Source organism: Oncorhynchus kisutch, linkage group LG22 (assembly GCF_002021735.2).
Source record: "Oncorhynchus kisutch isolate 150728-3 linkage group LG22, Okis_V2, whole genome shotgun sequence".
In the NCBI taxonomy this organism is placed as follows: domain Eukaryota; kingdom Metazoa; phylum Chordata; class Actinopteri; order Salmoniformes; family Salmonidae; genus Oncorhynchus; species Oncorhynchus kisutch.
This window is the reverse complement of record NC_034195.2, coordinates 18,972,257-18,991,645: the sequence shown is the minus strand read 5'-3', so window position 1 is coordinate 18,991,645 and position 19,389 is coordinate 18,972,257. Positions and strand designations below refer to the sequence as shown.

The window sequence follows — 19,389 nt, the reverse complement described above, 5'->3', positions numbered from 1 at the left end:
AAATATCTGACATTGTATTCCTATTTGAACTTTGCTTTTAAATGGTTGAAGGCGCGGGGATAGACATTTGGGTGACAACTAAACCAAAAGACATTGTCAGACATTGGTTTTTTTTGCACTGGAATTTGGCTGTGCTTTTTAGATGGTTGAAAGCATAGTGAGAACATACTGAACATGTGTCCAACTTTTATCTAAATTAATCTAACTCTAACACCTGTTTGAGTGGGTGAATATAGGTTGCAATGTCATTGATCAACATCTCAACCAGATATTACCCAATTATCCCCGTTGAAATGACGTGGTGTGCCCACTGGGTATTCAGAGTGGGGTTATATTTGATATATCTCTTTCTCGTTGTCTTGCTATATATTACAGACTGTCATAGCTTTGCTTGGCAGTGTTCCTGCAGTGCAGTGCCTGCCTGCCTCCCCTCATCTGGGTTCCATTGTGTGGGTGTGCACAGAGCTGGCTCTGAATGGGCTTGACCATTCATCCTCCACGCTGAAGCTCATTAGAACTCTATAGAAGCACAATTGTGAGCCTCACATTAGACACTTCCTCGCTGCTGCCACAGACACCACACAAAGTGCCAGTTTGCTGCTAAGCTAAGCGCATTGTCTTCTGATTCATAGAGTCTGGCCCTCCATTCATGATATTAAGTTCGAGTGGTGGAATATCAATTGAGTGTGTAATGGCCCGGTATCTTTTTAAGAGGCCAGGGACAGAAAGGACCTCAGCTGGTCTGCACAGTGCTGGATCTCAACAGGACCATTGTGGAGCTCTGAATGGGGGACCCCACTTTTTCCCTCCAATAGAAAGTAGAATGGACATCAAATAAATTCACATGAACTTGCTTTCAGGGTATTTTCAAGAACTGCATTCCCAATGGCTCAATTATACCTCCCTCCCTTGGAATGCTACCTACGGAATCTGGCCCGTTAACAAGTTGTGAATCCTAACGATGCTTTTCATACCAAATATCAAGTCTTACAAGATTACAAGCCTTGCACAATCCGTTTGTTTATAAGCGTAGTCAAAATCATCAAGGAAATAACCCTCTTTGGTACAGAGCTGAAATGGAAATGGAACAACGCAAACAAACATACACGTTACATCACCAGCTTCTCAAATGACACCTCTCTTACACAAACAACATAGCACTCATCTTGCAGCCATTATCCTAAGCACTGCAGTGTGCTTTATGAAGGTAATACTTTGCTTTTGCAGTATCTATTTACGTGGAGATTAATTGTCTCACACTGCTGCCTGTGGCTCAGCCTGTGCTTCACTGTGTCATGAACAAATGGCTCCCTTCCGCACCAGACAAAAGCCTATGGCTGTATCACAAACAGCAGCCCATGTGGAGCATGTAAACCCGCATTAGGTACACACAGAAGTAGATAGCACAGCCTGAGCCCACTAACACCCCTCACACGAGACACCACAGTCGCTTTCTCCACTAGTCTGGTGAATATAAAACCTCAAATTTGATTACAAGCAACCTTTGGCTCCCTGGTGGCCAGACAATGGGCCCGGCTGTCTGGAGCAATTTCCATGCCCAGCATGAGGTGTCCCCCCGAACCGTGCACCCCCCCCCTCGCCCTGCCTGGACATGCTTGTTTACTGTCCCCCAATGTTGTTTCATTTCAGTCGGCCTCCTTTTCCCCAGCTCCTCGATCATGAGGCTGAGTATCATTAGCAGGAGCAGTCAGATCAGGGTTACATGGTTACACGTGACGCCAGCCACCCATTGGTTAATATATACCACACGCAACCTCACTGTGTTTGTGTGTCTGTAGGCTTCAACTGTGCCTCTGAAATTCAATGAATGTATAACAACAGGTCTGGGTTTGAGTCCCAGTTTGGCTACTCCTGAATTCGCCGCAATATAAACTGCAGCCGCTTGTCTAATTCTTCTTACATAAACCACTTCATTTGATCTTTGATATTTCAACTCCATAGTACAGTAGGAGTGGAGTCTATAGTTTTGATCTCTTACCAAGTCTCTCCCTTCCGTCCACATCAGAACCTGGCGTTAACTGCTGTAGATCCTTCACATACGGTACTGTATCAGCTTTGTGCATATTTCTGTCAAGCTGGACGGTAAGTCTTTTTAAAACAGACAGAATCTGGCAATTGGGGGCAGAGTAATTTTCTATCTTAAGCAGCAACCAATAGGCCTGTCAAATATGTGAGTGACAAGCCATAGTGGAGTGGTCCAAATAGTCACTGAAAAGAGGAGGGAAGTGGCTGGAGAATAGCACTTAGGCCATTACTGAGGCAATCTGAAAGAGGTATTAATTGGTTTGAGTTCATGGAGTCAGAAGTTGAATATGAATGACCTGATGAGTCTGACATTTGACTAGAAAACAAAGGGGGAAAAAATGTTCATTTAAATGTCAAGGATATTTCAGTTCTATGTCACACTTGGACAGTATTACACCATCAGAATAATTATAAAATTATTGACTTTTGAAAAATGTATTAATGAGAGCGCAATGTGCAGAATCACATTCTATGTGGGCATGAGCTCTTTTTCTAGTTGGTCATCGCGCAACAAACTTAACACAAACGGTGACCTAGATCAGACCAAACCAAATACTATTATTGTGCACTGTGTGAACGAAGCTGCAACTATTTAATTGCCTCCATGCCTTTCTATGGGACACAATGGGTGCTCTGAAGGTGGCTGCAGAAAATAGAAAACTATTTACTGCAAGACTGAGAAATACATTTGGTCCACGTTAAACTTTGGCCAGCAGTCCATTGTCTCGGGTGTCTATCATTTAATAGGCAAGTTGACATAATGAATGGAGACGGACACACCTTCTGCCACTCCAGAACGGACCCAGTCTTATCTGAATTGAGAATCACATTAGAGCCTCTTAGCCAATCACACGGCAGCCCCGGAGCAAACTGCAGACCCTGGAGAAGAGAAGGAGAGCAGAGAAGAAGAGAGTTTAGAGAGAACTTTTGTTTTCCTGGGACTTTAATGAAGTTGGCCCTGGTTAGTCTTGGAGGGATTATAGCTCAGACTGGAGTCACTTGTGTTACTTGGCCCTGTGACTGCTGTGCTGTGAGGTGAGTGAGGGGGCTTTCCTTAGGGTCACATGAAGGGGATGATCGCAGGGCAGAAGCAGAGCGGGAAGAAGACCATGAATATGGCGGCAGTTTCACCTACTCACCCAGGCTTCGGGAGATCAGGGAAGAGCTTCCTCATCGACAATCTGCTGCGCTCGGCGGGGCCATCCTCTACCTCATCCTCGCCCAACTCAGATGGACCAACAGGTGGGTTCTTCAGGGGTCCACTGACCGGCCACCACAGGAGAACCTGGGGCCCTCAGCATGTTGTCTACGAGGGCCAGAGTCAGAACTGTAAACGAGTCAAAGACAGGGGGCTCCCTCCTCGGTCACACTCAGGTAAAAGCCTCATATGATACAAAACATCATGATGAGTATTATGTGTGCTATTCTATCATATTATTGATTGTGAGATCTAGCCTGTAGACATTTGAAACCACACTTGGGGAAAATGCACGTTGTTTTTCTTTCATGCGTTCAGTTCAGATATAATATTTATTTTTATGAACATAATATCAGATATAAATGTATACACTGTACTGGCTTTTTCTTAATTTGCTTTATTTTTTGTAAATATAATTCTAAAACATTAGAAATTGTATTCATCAAAACGTTTACAGAAGAATGCTCATGTTTAAGATCTATTCTAAGAAATAAGACATAACATAGCACTACACATGTAAAACATTGTATTATTCACAGTCAAAGTAGAATATTAAAACGGTAATCAACAGTTGAAACAATAACAAAGAAGTGTCCCCACCCTTGTTTTGGTAAATAGCTGATAGGTCTGGAGAAATGTAACCACTCTCAAATTCCTAGACAGAGCTATGGATGCAAGGACTAACCGTCCATGCTATCAAATCATAGTTTTAACCATTTATTGAGGCTATATAGTGCTTTGTTTACAAAGATTTGACTTAAACAAGCTTATAGTTTGTTTTCTGATGCTGTACAACAGTTGAACTAAGCTCATGAGACATATATAATATTCTTAAAGAATCATTGAGCGTGTATCATTAATTTATAAGTCCAAAAATGGATGTAGCAAACTACAGATTGCCCCTTTAATGATCGTAAAACGAGATGCTGATATGTTCTACCACATTTCATTTCACTACAGCCATTAATTTATTTTTAATACATTTCATTTCCAGACGATAATCATTTGGCTACTCAAAACATGATGTATGTAAATTGTTTTTACACTGAGTGGATGGTTTAGCAGAAAAATATACTTCCACCGCAGTTCATTCGTGGATTTTCACCTGCCAGCATTTATTCTACATTTACAGTGTAATTTCATGAAACTCCCTCCCTCCCTCCTCTCTACAGGCCTGTTGAGCAGTGTGTTTCTACGAGGCCCTCAGTATCTACTGGCAGCAGTGTGCTGTGGTGGGTCCAGCCCTCCGTCTGTCTTCTCCGGTGAGTGTTTTATGCTTCATCAGCGATGCCTCAGCTCTTCTCTAAGCATTAACAGCAGGGTCTCCCATATTCTCTACGGCTAATTACTGATGCAATGCCAGGGAGCTAATTCTCCACTCAACTCTCTGCACTGCTATTCATGACCATTCACAGCTATTTAGACCCAGAGGGTGGGGTGGGGAGGAGGTTATGGAGTGGTGGTGGTGGTGGGGGGGCGTAGAGGCCCCCATTTGCACTCATATAGATACACACACCGACTCACTCAAATATGCAGAGCTAATAAACATTTTGTCTCGGTCGGATTAGGACTGTAATGATCAATGAGATGCCACTGTAACAGTCTGTTATTGGTCTCTGTGTGACATTTTTATTGCCTCTCAGTGGCATTGAGCTCAGACTCAGCAAAAAAGGAACGTTTGGCTGATAGTTGATCCTACTGTGATAATTGGTCCAGTGTGAGGAAACTGTTTATGATCCTTGCCAAAGGAGGGGATTGTTTGTGTTTATAATGAGGCGCTTAAGATGATTTCCTGTAGCTAATTATCTGATTAAATGCACATCAAACCAGAATCTATATCCCCTGGAATATGAATCTGAATTATATTATGTAATTGCATTGGTTGTGAAGTCTGTATTAACCTTTTCATAGGGAAAGTCTCATTATGTGGACAATATCGATTTATCCTAACTTCTGTCAGGGTTGTGATGCTACTTGCTAAGTCCTGTGACTTCTGACAAGTGAGGCAGCAAATAGCATCCCTCAGTAAATACCCCCTGGTCCCTCTTAGTGGGCTGACACTTTCCCACAGTGCCCAGCAACAGGACAATGCCAGGCCCCCGTCCGTGACCAATCGGCACTTTCACTCCACCATCCACACGCGACCCCGCTGCAATTTTTCCCCGCAGCAATGAATTCTGCGAAGCACAAAAACACAGAAAACACAGCCATTCCTCTGCAGAAAGGGGGCTGTGCCCGGGAACAGCCCACTAACCCTTTGTGTGGCCAAAGAACCCCGTTTCCCGACTCCCTCCTGTCACCTCACTCTCATTCCTGCCCATTTAAAGTTCCCTTAATGGGACATAAAGAACTCAATGAAAGTGACTTTTATAGACTTATTCGAGCTCATCTTCCCATAGAACCGGGTCCATACCTGCAAGAGAAAAGATTTAGTGAGGAGCGCTGAGCCAGCAAGAGTAGTGGCCTTTCAACGAACAGTCTCTTTTGTGGTGGGTCCCTCAGGGTTGTGAGCTCAGACCAAGGGGGCAGACACACACGTAGCCCCCGGGAGTGACCTGTTAATCGTCCGTTTAAGTGGAAGCCATTGAGGCCCAATGGAGGCCTGAGGAGCATGTCTAAACCAGTTACTCGCTCCCCCGAGGTGGTCTGTGTGCAGATTTGTCGTACAGATTAAAAAGGCATTGCTCAATGGTATTTGGTCAATTGTTCCACTTGACTTTTGTTGTGCGTGCACCTGTGAGTGAGGCAGCGTGGGATTGCTCCTCAGAGTTCACCAAATCCCTTTCTCCCCGGTGAAAACGGGTCTCCATTCTCTCTTTAGTCACCCCCATTTTGTTAAATTAGACAGATTGACGCAAGTGGAGAGTAAGCGTGTATAAGATTGGCTACAGTAGATGGGCACAATCCATGTAGATAGTGAGTCAGGAAGTGAGCCATTTAGTGGATGAGTGAGTCTGCCTTTTATCATCCGTATGAGGATATATTCAGTGCTTTGGACTGGACTGGACATGATAAACCAGAATGATGCTGCAGATCATTGCCCCATTTATTATTTGGATGATTTTCTAATTCGGTCCGCTTGATATGGAAATATAATACATTTATTTTCTTATTCAAATGCATGCTTGTTATTGACCTTATTTAAGTTAGACCCATTTCCATATTCAATAATTGGTACTTGTCTCTAGTAGTGCAATGTGCCATTGCCTTCCTGCAACAGAGAATATACGTCAATGCAAATGAGTTAACTCATCCATAACCCTGTGCCATTTCCCTTTCAGGTTATTATTAGATGGAATAAAAACATTAATATGAATGATTTTGACCTCTGACCTTCCAGAGGGAGCCAACATTCCCATGTGGTCCCCGGATACGAGCCCCAAATCCCGGCGAGGGATCCTGAGGAGGGCGGTGTTCTCTGAGGAACAGAGGAAGGAGCTAGAGAAAACATTCAAGAGACAGAAGTACATCAGCAAGACAGACAGGAACAAACTGGCAGCAGATCTCAGCCTGAAGGAGTCTCAGGTAGGATACCATATAACTCCTGTCTAGATCGGTGCCCATAACAACCTCCTTTTACATCCCATGCTACATTATAGGCCTTCTTTTCTCGCCTCTTCATTGCATGCAACACATATTATTTGGGTGGTTCAGCCTAGATTTAGTAAATATCTAGAGTCACTTCTATTGTAAGTGTTCCTCATCTTAAAATGCTATTACACTACGGCTTTCACTACTGTGATAATTGCAAGTAGATCAAATAGATCATGCTCTCTGCTGTATCATAGACTTAGATTTGACTAAACAAAATGAATGGCACCTCAGTCTGAACCTCTCACTGACCTGTGTGTCTACTGTAGGTGAAGATCTGGTTCCAGAACCGGAGGATGAAGTGGAGGAACTGTAAGGAGAAGGAGGCCCACAGCGGCCGCTCCCCCATGGAGGAGCTCATGTCCCGGGGCTGCAAACAGGAAGAGGAGGCACCAGAGAGCACGGGCACGGCATTAGACAGATCATCATCACAGCAGTGGGACAGGAAAACAGGAGTTACCATAGAGAAAGAGCCATGCAAGAAACGTGTGACTTTGATACAGCCAATGAGTCTGCACAGACACACTATGACCTCTGACCCCTGAGAGGATGAAAGACTGAGGGAAACCACTGGGCAAAAACTGGTTGAATCAACGTTGTCTCCACATCATTTCAACAAAAAATTATACATGATGTTGAATCAACGTGGAAACTGATTGGATTGGAAAAAAGTCATCAACATAAGGCAAATGAGTCTTTTTTTCATCCAACGTTTTACCTAAATCCAACGGCATGGTAACATTTTTTGTTGATTTCACATTGAATTCATGTTAGTTGACAACTCAACCAAATGTAAACCAAAACTAGAAGTTGAAATGACGTCTGTGCCCAGTGGGAAGATGAGGGTCAGTGTTGTGAGGCATGATTGAAAAGGGACTGTCTGAGCATTGGATAAAACTACTAACACTCCATAACAATAAAATACTTGTCATTTTAATATTGTGTGGGTTGCTATTGTGTAGCAACATTTTGTAGACTGACTAAAAGTGTTTTTGAATGTGTTTTTGGAAAGTGTTTTTGAATGATCAATACAAATCTCAAAAACAAAACATTTATTAGACCATACATTGTATATTAACACACATTGAAGGTTAGTCAGCTACACACAACCATAAATGCTTTAACATGTAATATTGTTTTCAGAATGTTTGTTTTACTCCTAACTGGAAAAAAAAATCTGTAAATAAAATATTCATTCAATTCTGATTTCTTCATTCCATGTTAATATTCAAGACGCTGAGCATCCCATAGTAATACAAGACAAACTTAATAAGTTAGTCTTTAATATTGACAAAAATACAGTTCATCACTAAAGATAGTGCTTTTAAGAAACAGAATTAAACAGAACAGAAATGTGCTATTTGTTAAGTATTAATCGCAAACTATTAATATCAAACAAACCAGGTAAATATTGACTCTTTGCATCAACTTCATTGAATTGTAAATAAAAGCCTTTGACACTTATGAAATGCTTGTAATTATACTTCAGTATTCCATAGTAACATCTGACAAAAATATCTAAAGACACTGAAGCAGCAAACCTTGTGGAAATGAATATTTGGCATTCTGAAATCTTTTGGCCACGACTGTTGTTCTTATTTCACTTTGTAAAACAGTGCCGCTCACTCAATAGGCCTATTTGGAAGTTGATAACTTGGCAGCCTAGTAACAGATTAGTCTTCTCTTTTCAGCAGGAGCCATTTGCTTTCCAACCTGTTGTATTTGATTGTATTTGAACCGATTGTATTTGAACTATTGCAAAAGGCCTGTTTTGGCTGCATGAGGTTCACTGACAGATTTGCCACTCATTCCTGACTGTAGGCTTGCCTTGTGATTGAGCTACACACAATCCACAGCTAGACATTTTTTATGAACTATAGCTTGATCCTCTATGGTTATATTATAGACTTACTCTTGGTGTAGTATTCTGAATTATTTCATTTATTTCTGAACACACATAACTTGGCAAATGTCTTTCAATTTACCAGGGATGCTGCAGCACCTCCAGCACACTTCCCGCGGCTATGATTCTATGAGGAAATAAATGAAGTACAACACTGGAGAGGTGAGAGTTGCAGGCTCATGTCTATCAGAGCCGAGAGAGGGATAGAGATCATATAAAGTTCATCTAATTTTTTAGTTCTGTGAGAGATACAGGCACGCTTCTCCCTCTCACAACAGCAATGACCAAGCGTTGGTCTATATAGGCTACAATGTTGTGCAAACCATAAAACCGGGCTGGCCCCAACATTAGAATATCCGACACGCTTTCACATGACGTTTTATAAGGGGCAGGTGAATTACAGAGGAGTTTTATTTGAATTTTTACATTGCAAAAAGTGAGAGAAAAAAATGTTTCATGCCATGAGACAAGACATTTGGCAAATGGGTTTCGGAACGAAACAGTCCAAAACTGAGAGAATCCAGCAGAATCCGGCCCAAATGAAGCCCATCATTCTATAATGACTCATGATCTTTTTATAGCTCCACTAAGCATAGGCCTACCCACTGGATGCAAAACCATGTGACAATCATAACAATTCCCTTGCACTTCATTCAACCTAGAGTCAAAAGAGATCCCCAACGTCTATGCCCCTCGCACACACTGCCATCTCGCGGTAGAAGCTTCCCCATGCAAAATTGGGGAGCTGACTCAAATGTTATGTATTCATGGTCCGTACTTTTACAGCATACACTGACATTATAGACAATTCTGTGCTTCCAACTTTTTGGAAACAGTCCTGCACAGAACCCTGACCTCAACCCCATTGAACACTTTGGGGATGAATTGGAACACTGACTGCAAGCCAGGCCTAATCACCCAACATCATTGCCTGACCTCACCAATGCTCTTCTGGCTGAATGGAAGCAAGTCCCTGCAGTAAATGTTCCAACATCTAGTAGAAAGCCTTTAGATGTTTTTTTTATTTTACTTGGCTAGTCAGTTATGAACAAACTTTAATTTACAATGACAGCCTACACCAGACAATTGTGCACCACAATCACAGCCAGTTGTGAAACAGCCTGGCTTTGAACCAGAGTGTCTGTAGTTACCCATCTAGCACTGAGACACAGTGCCTTAGAACACTGCACCAATCGGGAGGCCACCTTCAACAGGTACCTGCCTTGTCCTGGTTCTGGGAGGGATCTTTTCTGTGTCACTAAGTGTTGATCTCTGTTCTTTTAGCATAGATAACGTGTGACAGGTTGACAGTATACAGGTTGACAGTATACAGGTTGACAGTTAATGAATTATGTAGGATGTTTGTGTTGACAGTATATGGATTATGTATGATGATGTTTGTGTTGACAGTATATGGATTATGTATGATGACGTTTGTGTTGACAGTATATTAATTATGTATGATGACGTTTGTGTTGACAGTATATTGATTATGTATGATGATGTTTGTGTTGACAGTATATTGATTATGTATGATGATGTTTGCGTTGACAGGTTGTCCATGAGGCGATGCCACTTAGCACTGGACCAGAACAAGCACTTTGAAGAGAATGGTGATCTTGGCTTTTGTTTCTCAATCCCATTTCCAAAATGTGTTGTATTTAGTCAACTATTTATTCTTCTCTTCTCTCTCCCGATCCACAGTTTCCTGTCTGGTCTGGTCCACCCCTGATTGTGCGTCCTCTCTTCCCAGTGTTTTCCCCCCAAAGCTGTGATGCTTCAGGCCCTTCTATGAAGTGTAAATCTAAGCTCTGTTAAAAGTATACTTAAGAAAAACTTTTATTGATCATAGTGATTCATGAGTATCATTAAAACAGGTTAATATGCCCCCATCAATATAAGACAACTATAAAGAAATTAAATAAGTCAATCAAATCAATGATGAGAGAAGAGTCAGAATAACAGCTAGCTGACACAGACATGGTGGCGTAGCAGGAAGATCAGAGTACTGTGAATGAAGCAGTTGTGAGTTCAAATCCCAAGTGAAGACATGCTGAATACTAATTCAAGTGTAAATGAACACACCCAATATAATCATGTATGTCAATCTAAAACACTACATGTTAAAAAGCCCTGTATGTGTAATCCTTAACCTTAACCAACTAGGACTGGATCAGTGGTTCATCAATCAGGTCTTTGATTGGCTCAGCAACAGTACCTTAATGTGTTCTTTCAATGTTCCTATGAAATGTGTCTAGAACATTCATATAATATGTTCTGGGAACATGGCAACCATTCTCTGTGTATGTTTGGTGGGACGTTGATGGAATGTTCTCCTAACCCACAGAAAACTGGACACATAAACTCAGCAAAAAAAGAAACATCCCTTTTTCAGGAGCCTGTCTTTCAAAGACAATTTGAAAAAATCCAAATAACTTCACGTCTTCATTGTAAAGGGTTTAAACACTGTTTCCCATGCTTGTTCAATGAACCATAAACAATTAATGAACATGCACCTGTGGAACGGTCGTTAAGACACTAACAGCTTACAGACGGTAGGCAATTAAGGTCACAGTTATGGAAACGTAGGACACTAAAGAGGCCTTTCTACTGACTGAAAAACACAAAAAGAAAGATGTCCAAGGTCCCTGCTCATCTGCGTGAACGCGCCTTAGGCATGCTGCAAGGAGGCATGAGGACTGCAGATGTGGCCAGGGCAATAAATTGCAATGTTTGTACTGTGAGACGCCTAAGACAGCGCTACAGGGAGACAGGATGGACAGCTGATCGTCCTCGTAATGGCAGACCACGTGTAACAACACCTGCACAGGATCGGTACATCCGAACATCACACCTGCGGGACAGGTATAGGATGGCATCAACAACTGCCCGAGTTACACCAGGAACACACAATCCCCTTATCAGTGCTCAGACTGTCTGAAATAGGCTAAGAGAGGCTGGACTGAGGGCTTGTAGGCCTGTTGTAAAGTCTGTCACCGGCAACAACGTCGCCTATGGAAACAAACCCACTGTCGCTGGACCAGACAGGACTGGCAAATAGTGCTCTTCACTGACAAGTTGCGGTTTTGTCTCAACAGGGGTGATGGTCGGATTTGCGTCTATCGTCGAAGGAATGAGCCGAGGCCTGTACTGTCATTGCAGGCAATCTCAAACTGTACGTTACAGGGAAGACATTCTCCTCCCTCATGTGGTACCCTTCCTGCAGGCTCATCCTGACATGACCCTCCAGCATGACAATGCCACCAGCCATAAAGCTCCTTCTGTCAACTGACATTAACTCCCGAGGTGCTGACCTTATGCGCCCTTAACAAGTGTGATTATTATTTGACCCTGCTGGTCTTCTATGAACATTTGAACATCTTGAAGAACGATCTGGCCTTAATGGCAACTCTTAAAATCTCCACTCGGCACAGCCAGAAGAGGACTGGCCAACCCTTAGAGCCTGGTTCCTCTCTAGGTTTCTTCCTAGGTTCCTGCCTTTCTAGGGAGTTTTTCCTAGCCACCATGCTTCTACATCTGCATTGGTTGCTGTTTGGGGTTTTAGGCTGGGTTTCTGTATAAGCCCTTTGTGACAACTGGTGTTGTAAAAGGACTCTATAAATACATTTGATTGACTGAATGTGTTAACTTGAAAGTGTATTCAGGTAATACTTGTTTATTGTACATAAAACATCTTACACTTGGACATCTTACACTATAAGGACATTGTGCACATGTAAAAACCCCATTCTGCACTCACCTTAGCCATAAGGGTCCAGCTATTCGGCTATTTTAAATCAAACGTATCAATCATAGACAGTGGAATAACCAACACTACTTCAGTCGAAATATGGTCGGTAAATATTTTATTATAATATCCTTTTCACTGACTTAACAGACAAATCGAACATACATGACACATAAATACGGCATTAACTAAATAGAAAATAATACTCTTTAGAAATCATTTACATTTAGCTCTTCCTATGTACAGTTTTTAGAGTGCATTCTGTTGCTGTGTGCTTTCAGACGGAGCTGAGCGACTGTGAAGGAGCAGCAGAGGGCAGCAGAGGGTCATGTCAGTGAGAGAGTCCAGCTCCAACTCCACGCTCCTCTGCCCTCCTGCATCAAGTCAGTAACATCAGAAAACGTCATATACTTAGGCCTTATAACAATTATTTCCAAGAAAACGGATATTATGCCGAGTCCTGGCTTGTGTGAGTAAGGATGCCGTTCTAAGCAACACGGATTCATCAGAGCTCAGGTTTTTCCATTCCGATACATCATCCAGGCACTCAACACTTGTGGTGCTTCCACTTGCGCGTGGCAACTGCGATGCTGTGGTCCTTCTTGTGCCATGGGAAGAGGCGGGTGAGGGCCAGGGTGCCTTCTGGCTGCACCGCCCCAGTCAGCAGATAGAGCTGGGCGCGGCCGGGCCGGACTAGGGCGTTGGCACACCGTAGGTTAATGAGCAGCCACTGCTGGAGGAGGTACTGGGTGTCGTAGGGAAGCAGGGGGCCCTGGCGGATAAACTCTACCCGGCCCTCCACCTCAAACTCTGGCTCCCCCGAGGGCCGGCGCCGTCGAGACAGCTTGGCTGTTACAGCTGGGGGAAGAGAGAGGGGAGAGAGGGTGAGTACGCTAGCTTGGACAGAATTACACACATATGTATGGTACACACGCACACAAATGTACACACAAAAGAACATGAATACATTTCCGTAACACACTAATCAATAGAAACATCCACAGGCATAAAGTACATTATTGCACACGCTTACCAAAGTCATCCTGGCACAGAGCATCCAGAACTGTCTTCAGTGTAGGGTGCTCCTCCACGGAAGGACAGGCTTGGCATGCAGGCTGAGGCAATGCTTTGGCGAGGTGGCTGTTGCTGTGTTTGGGGTGGGGGGTCAGACACATGTCCTCCTGGGCAGGGAAACGGTCACAGTCCAGCGCCTCTGGCCAGACGTGGCCCTGACAGGCCAGTACTGGGGCACAGCTGTCCCTGACGGCCACGCACAGGCTACGGCACGGCTGGATAAACCTGGAGATGGGAGAGACACAGGGTTACGTTTAAGAACGCAGTGGGCACTCTCTGGAAATTGAAGGAATGTTACACTGTAGACACACATTGGTGTGAATAGTTTGAGGGTGAAAATTGAGTAGTGGATAGATTCCTCTTAAGGAGTTAGCAAGAGAAAGTGGGAAGGAACTACGCAGACCGACTCAAACACAGGAGAAAGAACAGCCAGATTGACAGAGAGGGATGAGAGAGGCATAGTATGGAGGGAGGGAGGGAGGGAGGGAGGGAGACAGACAGACAGACAGACAGACAGACAGACAGACAGACAGACAGACAGACAGACAGACAGACAGACAGACAGACAGACAGACAGACAGACAGACAGACAGACAGACAGACAGACAGACAGACAGACAGACAGACAGACAGACAGACAGACAGACAGACAGACAGACAGACAGACAGACAGACAGACAGACAGACAGACAGACAGACAGACAGACAGACAGACAGACAGACAGACAGACAGACAGACAGACAGACAGACAGACAGACAGACAGACAGACAGACAGACAGACAGACAGACAGACAGACAGACAGACAGACAGACAGACAGACAGACAGACAGACAGACAGACAGACAGACAGACAGACAGACAGACAGACAGACAGACAGACAGACAGACAGACAGACAGACAGACAGACAGACAGACAGACAGACAGACAGACAGACAGACAGACAGACAGACAGACAGACAGACAGACAGACAGACAGACAGACAGACAGACAGACAGACAGACAGACAGACAGACAGACAGACAGACAGCAGGGACAGACAGCAAGGACATACAAAGAGGACATGAATAGGTAAAAGGCTAACAGAAGCTATAGACATACGTGTCGAGGCAGATGGGGGCGATGAGGGAGCAGAGGAAGGCTTGGGCATGGGGATGGCAGCCAGTCTGCAGCAGGGGTCTCCAGTCCTCCGAGCGGGGAACCACTTCACCCTCCAGGCTGCTGTGGCCCAGGAAGTTTGGCAGCCTCATCTCCGAGTAGCCCACGTCCTGGCACACACTCATCTGGTGGGGGATGGGCACACAGCGGGTCGACTGGCCCATGTCGAAGCCCCAGGCTGGGGTCAGGAGAACCAAGAGAGCCAGGGTTACGGTGAGGAGATCCATAGTGAAGAGAAACAAAGTCCTGACTGAGAATCCAAACGAGAAGGTGGGTTGCTGCGGTTGCTTGTTTCTGTAGGAGAGGTAATGTCTCTCTGTACCAGTGGTCTCCTCTATATATGCAGTCAGCCCAGCCCAATCAGACTGTTATCAACTACCCATCAAAGAGACTGAGACGGCGTGTGAGAGGAGACAATGGCTTGTTTTGTGATGAATGCAGACAGAGAGGGGGGTAATAGATGAATGGAAGGGGGGGAGCATTATGAGAGCAATCACAACCAAAGCATTGCAATGCAAACTATTAAATTTGTTTCTACCCAGTCCATTTCACCATTGAAAATCCATGACTTTTACACTAGACACTAGACATAGCTACCGTACTGTTTAGTTCACACAGGCTGCTTTGCTGGACATTATGTATTCATGCATTTTGCACTTTAAAAAAAAAATCTTATGAGCTTATTGTTTTGAGAGGTAAACACAGTAGTGTAATGACAGATTCTCTTCTAAAAAACGATTTGGTGAAGACTGTTTATAGTTCATATTCTACACAGGAGTAAAAGTGTATGTCCTTTTAGAGGGTTGTGTAGACAGACATTAAGTCTCCTTAATATTGAGCCTCTTTCATGTCTCCTCCTTTACTAAAGGGTTTCCTGAGAAGGGTCCTGATCAGACAGATCACACTCCCATTAGCAGGACAGTGTTTCCAGCTCTCTCACCTGGCTTTGATGTGATACTAGATTACTGTCTACCTCAAATGCTAAACAACAGCAAGCTACAGCTGGCTACCTACTGTAGATATCTTATCATACTTGACTGCAGCATAGACAGACACAAACAGTCATATGAAGCTATGAGTCTCTATGCTGCTGCTGCAAAAAACACATAAAATCCCATTGGTCACACCATGTCATTTTAAAGTGATAATTTCAACCATTTAAAGGCACAACAAAGTTCAAATGGGAATACAATGTCAGATATTTTGTATTTATAAAAGAACTTCATGTATTATCACTGTGCTTCATTTAACAGCACAACCGAATGACCTGGATGGCAGTTGAGGGGAGTACATAGTGCTATGTAAAAGTACATAGTGCAAGTGATCAATGCTGTTCAAGATTCTGCGCAAGATTATGATGGCAATTGTCAAGATCTCCACAGACCTGCGACCTTTGCATGCTATCTTGAACCTTCGTGCTTTCTATGATTACGTATGAAGACATTTATACATTGCCTTCAGAAAGTATTCATAACCCTTGACTTATTCCACATTTTGATGTGTTACAGCCTGAATTCAAAATGGATTACATTTTTTTTATATATATCACCCATCTACACACATTATCCCATAATGTCAAAGTGAAAACATGATTTTAGAATGTTTAGCAAATTTATTGAAAATGAAATACAGATGTATCAAATTTACATAAGTATTCACACCCCTGAGTCAATACATGTTAGAATCATTTTTGGTAGCAATGACAGCTGTGAGTCTTTCTGGGTAAATCTCTAAGAGCTTTGTACACCTGGATTGTACAATATTTGGCCATTATTCTTTAAGTTGGTTGTTGCCAGACAGCCATTTCAACAATTGCCTAACATTTTCCAGCCGATTTAAGTTCAAACTGTAACTATGCCACTTAGGAACATTCAATGTCGTCTTCACAAGCAACTCCAGTGTATATTTGGCCTTGAGTTTTTGGTTATTGTCCTGTTGAAATGTAAGTTTGTCTCCCAGTGTCTGTTAGAAAGGAGACGCAAGCAGGTTTTCCTCTAGGATTTTACCTGTGCTTAGCTGTATTCTGTTTGTTTCCATCCTAAAAAACTCCTTAGTCCTTGCCAATGTCATGCATAACCATAACATGATGCAGCCACCACCATGCTTGAAAATATAAAGTGGTACTCAGTGATGTGTTGGATTTGCCCGAAATATAACGCTTTGTATTCAGGACAAAAAAGTTCATTTGTCTTTCTGTTTATTATCTATGCATAGTCACTTTACCCCTACTAACATGTACATATTACCATGACTAACCTGTATCACAGCACATTGACTCAGTACTGGTACCCCTTGTATATAGCCTCACTATTGTTATTTTATTGTGTTACTTTATTTATTTTTACTATAGTTTATTTAGTAAATATCTTAACTCTATTTACTTAAAACTGCATTGTTGGTTAAGGGCTTGTAAGTAAGTGTTTCACCCATGTGACAAATACAATTTAATAAAGCCATGTTATTTTCTACTCCTTATACAGTGGGGAGAACAAGTATTTGATAACCTGCAAAATCGGCAGTGTTTCCTACTTACAAAGCATGTAGCAAAGCATCTGTAATCTTTTTTATCATAGGTACACTTCAACTGTGAGAGACGGAATCTAAAACAAAAATCCAGAAAATCACATTGTATGATTTTTAAGTAATTCATTTGCATTTTATTGCATGACATCAGAAAAGCAGAACTTAATTTTTGGTACAGAAACCTTTGTTTGCAATTTCAGAGATCATACGTTTCCTGTAGTTCTTGACCAGGTTTGCACACACTGCACCAGGGATTTTGGCCCTTTCCTCCATACAGACCTTCTCCAGATCCTTCAGGTTTCGGGGCTGTCGCTGGGCAATACGGACTTTCAGCTCCCTCCAAAGGTTCAGGTCTGGAGACTGGCTAGGCCACTCCAGGACCTTTAGATGCTTCTTACGGAGCCACTCCTTAGTTGCCCTGGCTGTGTGTTTCGGGTCGTTGTCATGCTGGAAGACCCAGCTTACGACCCATCTTCAATGCTCTTACTGAGGGAAGGAGGTTGTTGGTCAAGATCTCGCGATACATGGCCTCATCCATCCTCCTCTCAATACGGTGCAGTCATCCTGACCCATTTGCAGAAAAGCATCCCCAAAGAATGATGTTTCACCTCCATGCTTCACAGTTGGGATGGTGTTCTTGGGGTTGTACTCATCCTTCTTCTTCCTCCAAACATGGCGAGTGGAGTTTAGACCAAAAAAACTATATTTTTGTCTCATCAGACCACATGAGCTTCTCCCATTCCTCCTCTGGATCATCCAGATGGTCATTGGCAAACTTCAGACGGGCCTGGACATGCGCTGGCTTGAGCAGGGGGACCTTGCGTGCGCTGCAGGATTTTAATCCATGATGGCGTAGTGTGTTACTAATGGTTTTCTTTGAGAATGTGGTCCCAGCTCTCTTCAGGTCATTGACCAGGTCCTGCTGATCCCTCACCTTCCTCATGATCATTGATGCCCCACGAGGTGAGATCTTGCATGGAGCCCCGGACCGAGGGTGATTGACCGTCATCTTGAACTTCTTCCATTTTCTAATAATTGTGCCAACAGTTGTTGCCTTCTCACCAAGCTGCTTGCCTATTGTCCTGTAGCCCATCCCAGCCTTGTGCAGGTCTAAAATTGTATCCCTGATGTGCTTACACAGCTCCCTGGCCTTGGCCATTGTGGAGAGGTTGGAGTCTGTTTGATTGAATGTGTGGACAGGTGTCTTTTATACAGGTAACGAGTTCAAACAGGTGCAGTTAATACAGGTAATGAGTGGAGAACAGGAGGGATTCTTAAAGAAAAACTAACAGGTCTGTGAGAGACGGAATTCTTACTGGTTGGTAGGTGATCAAATACTTATGTCATGCAATAAAATGAAAATTAATTACTTAAAAATCATACAATGTGATTTTCTGTATTTTTGTTTTAGATTCCGTCTCTCACAGTTGAAGTGTACCTATGATAAAAATGACAGACCTCTACATGCTTTGTAAGTAGGAAAACCTGCAAAATCGGCAGTGTATCAAATACTTGTTCTCCCCACAGTATATAGCCATATTATTTTTGGTCTTTATTCTTTTCTTTTTTATTCGTTATTCACGGTCACTATTTCTATATATTTAAAAAATATTATCTTTACCTCTGCATTGTTGGAAAAGGACCTGTAAGTAAGCATTTCACTGTTAGTCTACACCTGTTGTTCCCAAAGCATGTGAGAAATAAAATTAGATTTCGATTTTTGGCTGAGGTGGAGACATTTTTGTTGTTGAGGGCATGAGGATTATTGGATGAAATGAATCAGGTGTCCTTGCCCAGGGCAACAACAAAAATGTATACTTTTGGCTGTACCCCCAGGACTGGTTTTGGGAAATACTGCCCTAGGCCTTGTCTATTTGTAGGTGGAACCCTGGGTTGAATTGAAACAATAGCTGGTGATGACTTTATTCCATATAAGCCTAAATAGTATCACTGATGATATATGTTTTATGAGATCTCTCACGATAGCACAATGGTATAGTCAGAGGCAAATATCAAAGCTGGGATTGGTTAAAACCCTGGATGGGAGACCAAATGAATAGCTGTAGATAGAACCACTTGCCAGTTGAATGTGCTGCCCAGCCTATAGTTTTTTCCCCCTCATAATGGATATAACATTGAAGATCT

General features: G+C 43.0%; 2 protein-coding genes across 2 annotated transcripts; one reads left to right on the top strand and one right to left on the bottom strand.

Annotated features, from left to right (window-relative positions):
* Window positions 1–2,905: 2,905 nt before the first annotated feature.
* On the top strand, window positions 2,906–8,265 carry LOC109867717 (homeobox protein DBX2-like). The gene is made up of 4 exons (XM_020456982.2): window positions 2,906–3,420; window positions 4,417–4,506; window positions 6,585–6,769; window positions 7,105–8,265. Exons 1-4 carry the CDS (start codon window positions 3,111–3,113, stop codon window positions 7,378–7,380), a joined length of 861 nt encoding a protein of 286 aa, XP_020312571.1. The 5' UTR covers window positions 2,906–3,110; the 3' UTR covers window positions 7,381–8,265.
* A 4,768-nt stretch (window positions 8,266–13,033) lies between these two features.
* Window positions 13,034–14,948, bottom strand: LOC109867677 (secreted frizzled-related protein 5-like). The gene is made up of 3 exons (XM_020456935.1): window positions 14,665–14,948; window positions 13,520–13,785; window positions 13,034–13,344 (listed from the first exon to the last, which is right to left on the bottom strand). Exons 1-3 carry the CDS (start codon window positions 14,946–14,948, stop codon window positions 13,034–13,036), a joined length of 861 nt encoding a protein of 286 aa, XP_020312524.1.
* Window positions 14,949–19,389: the final 4,441 nt, after the last annotated feature.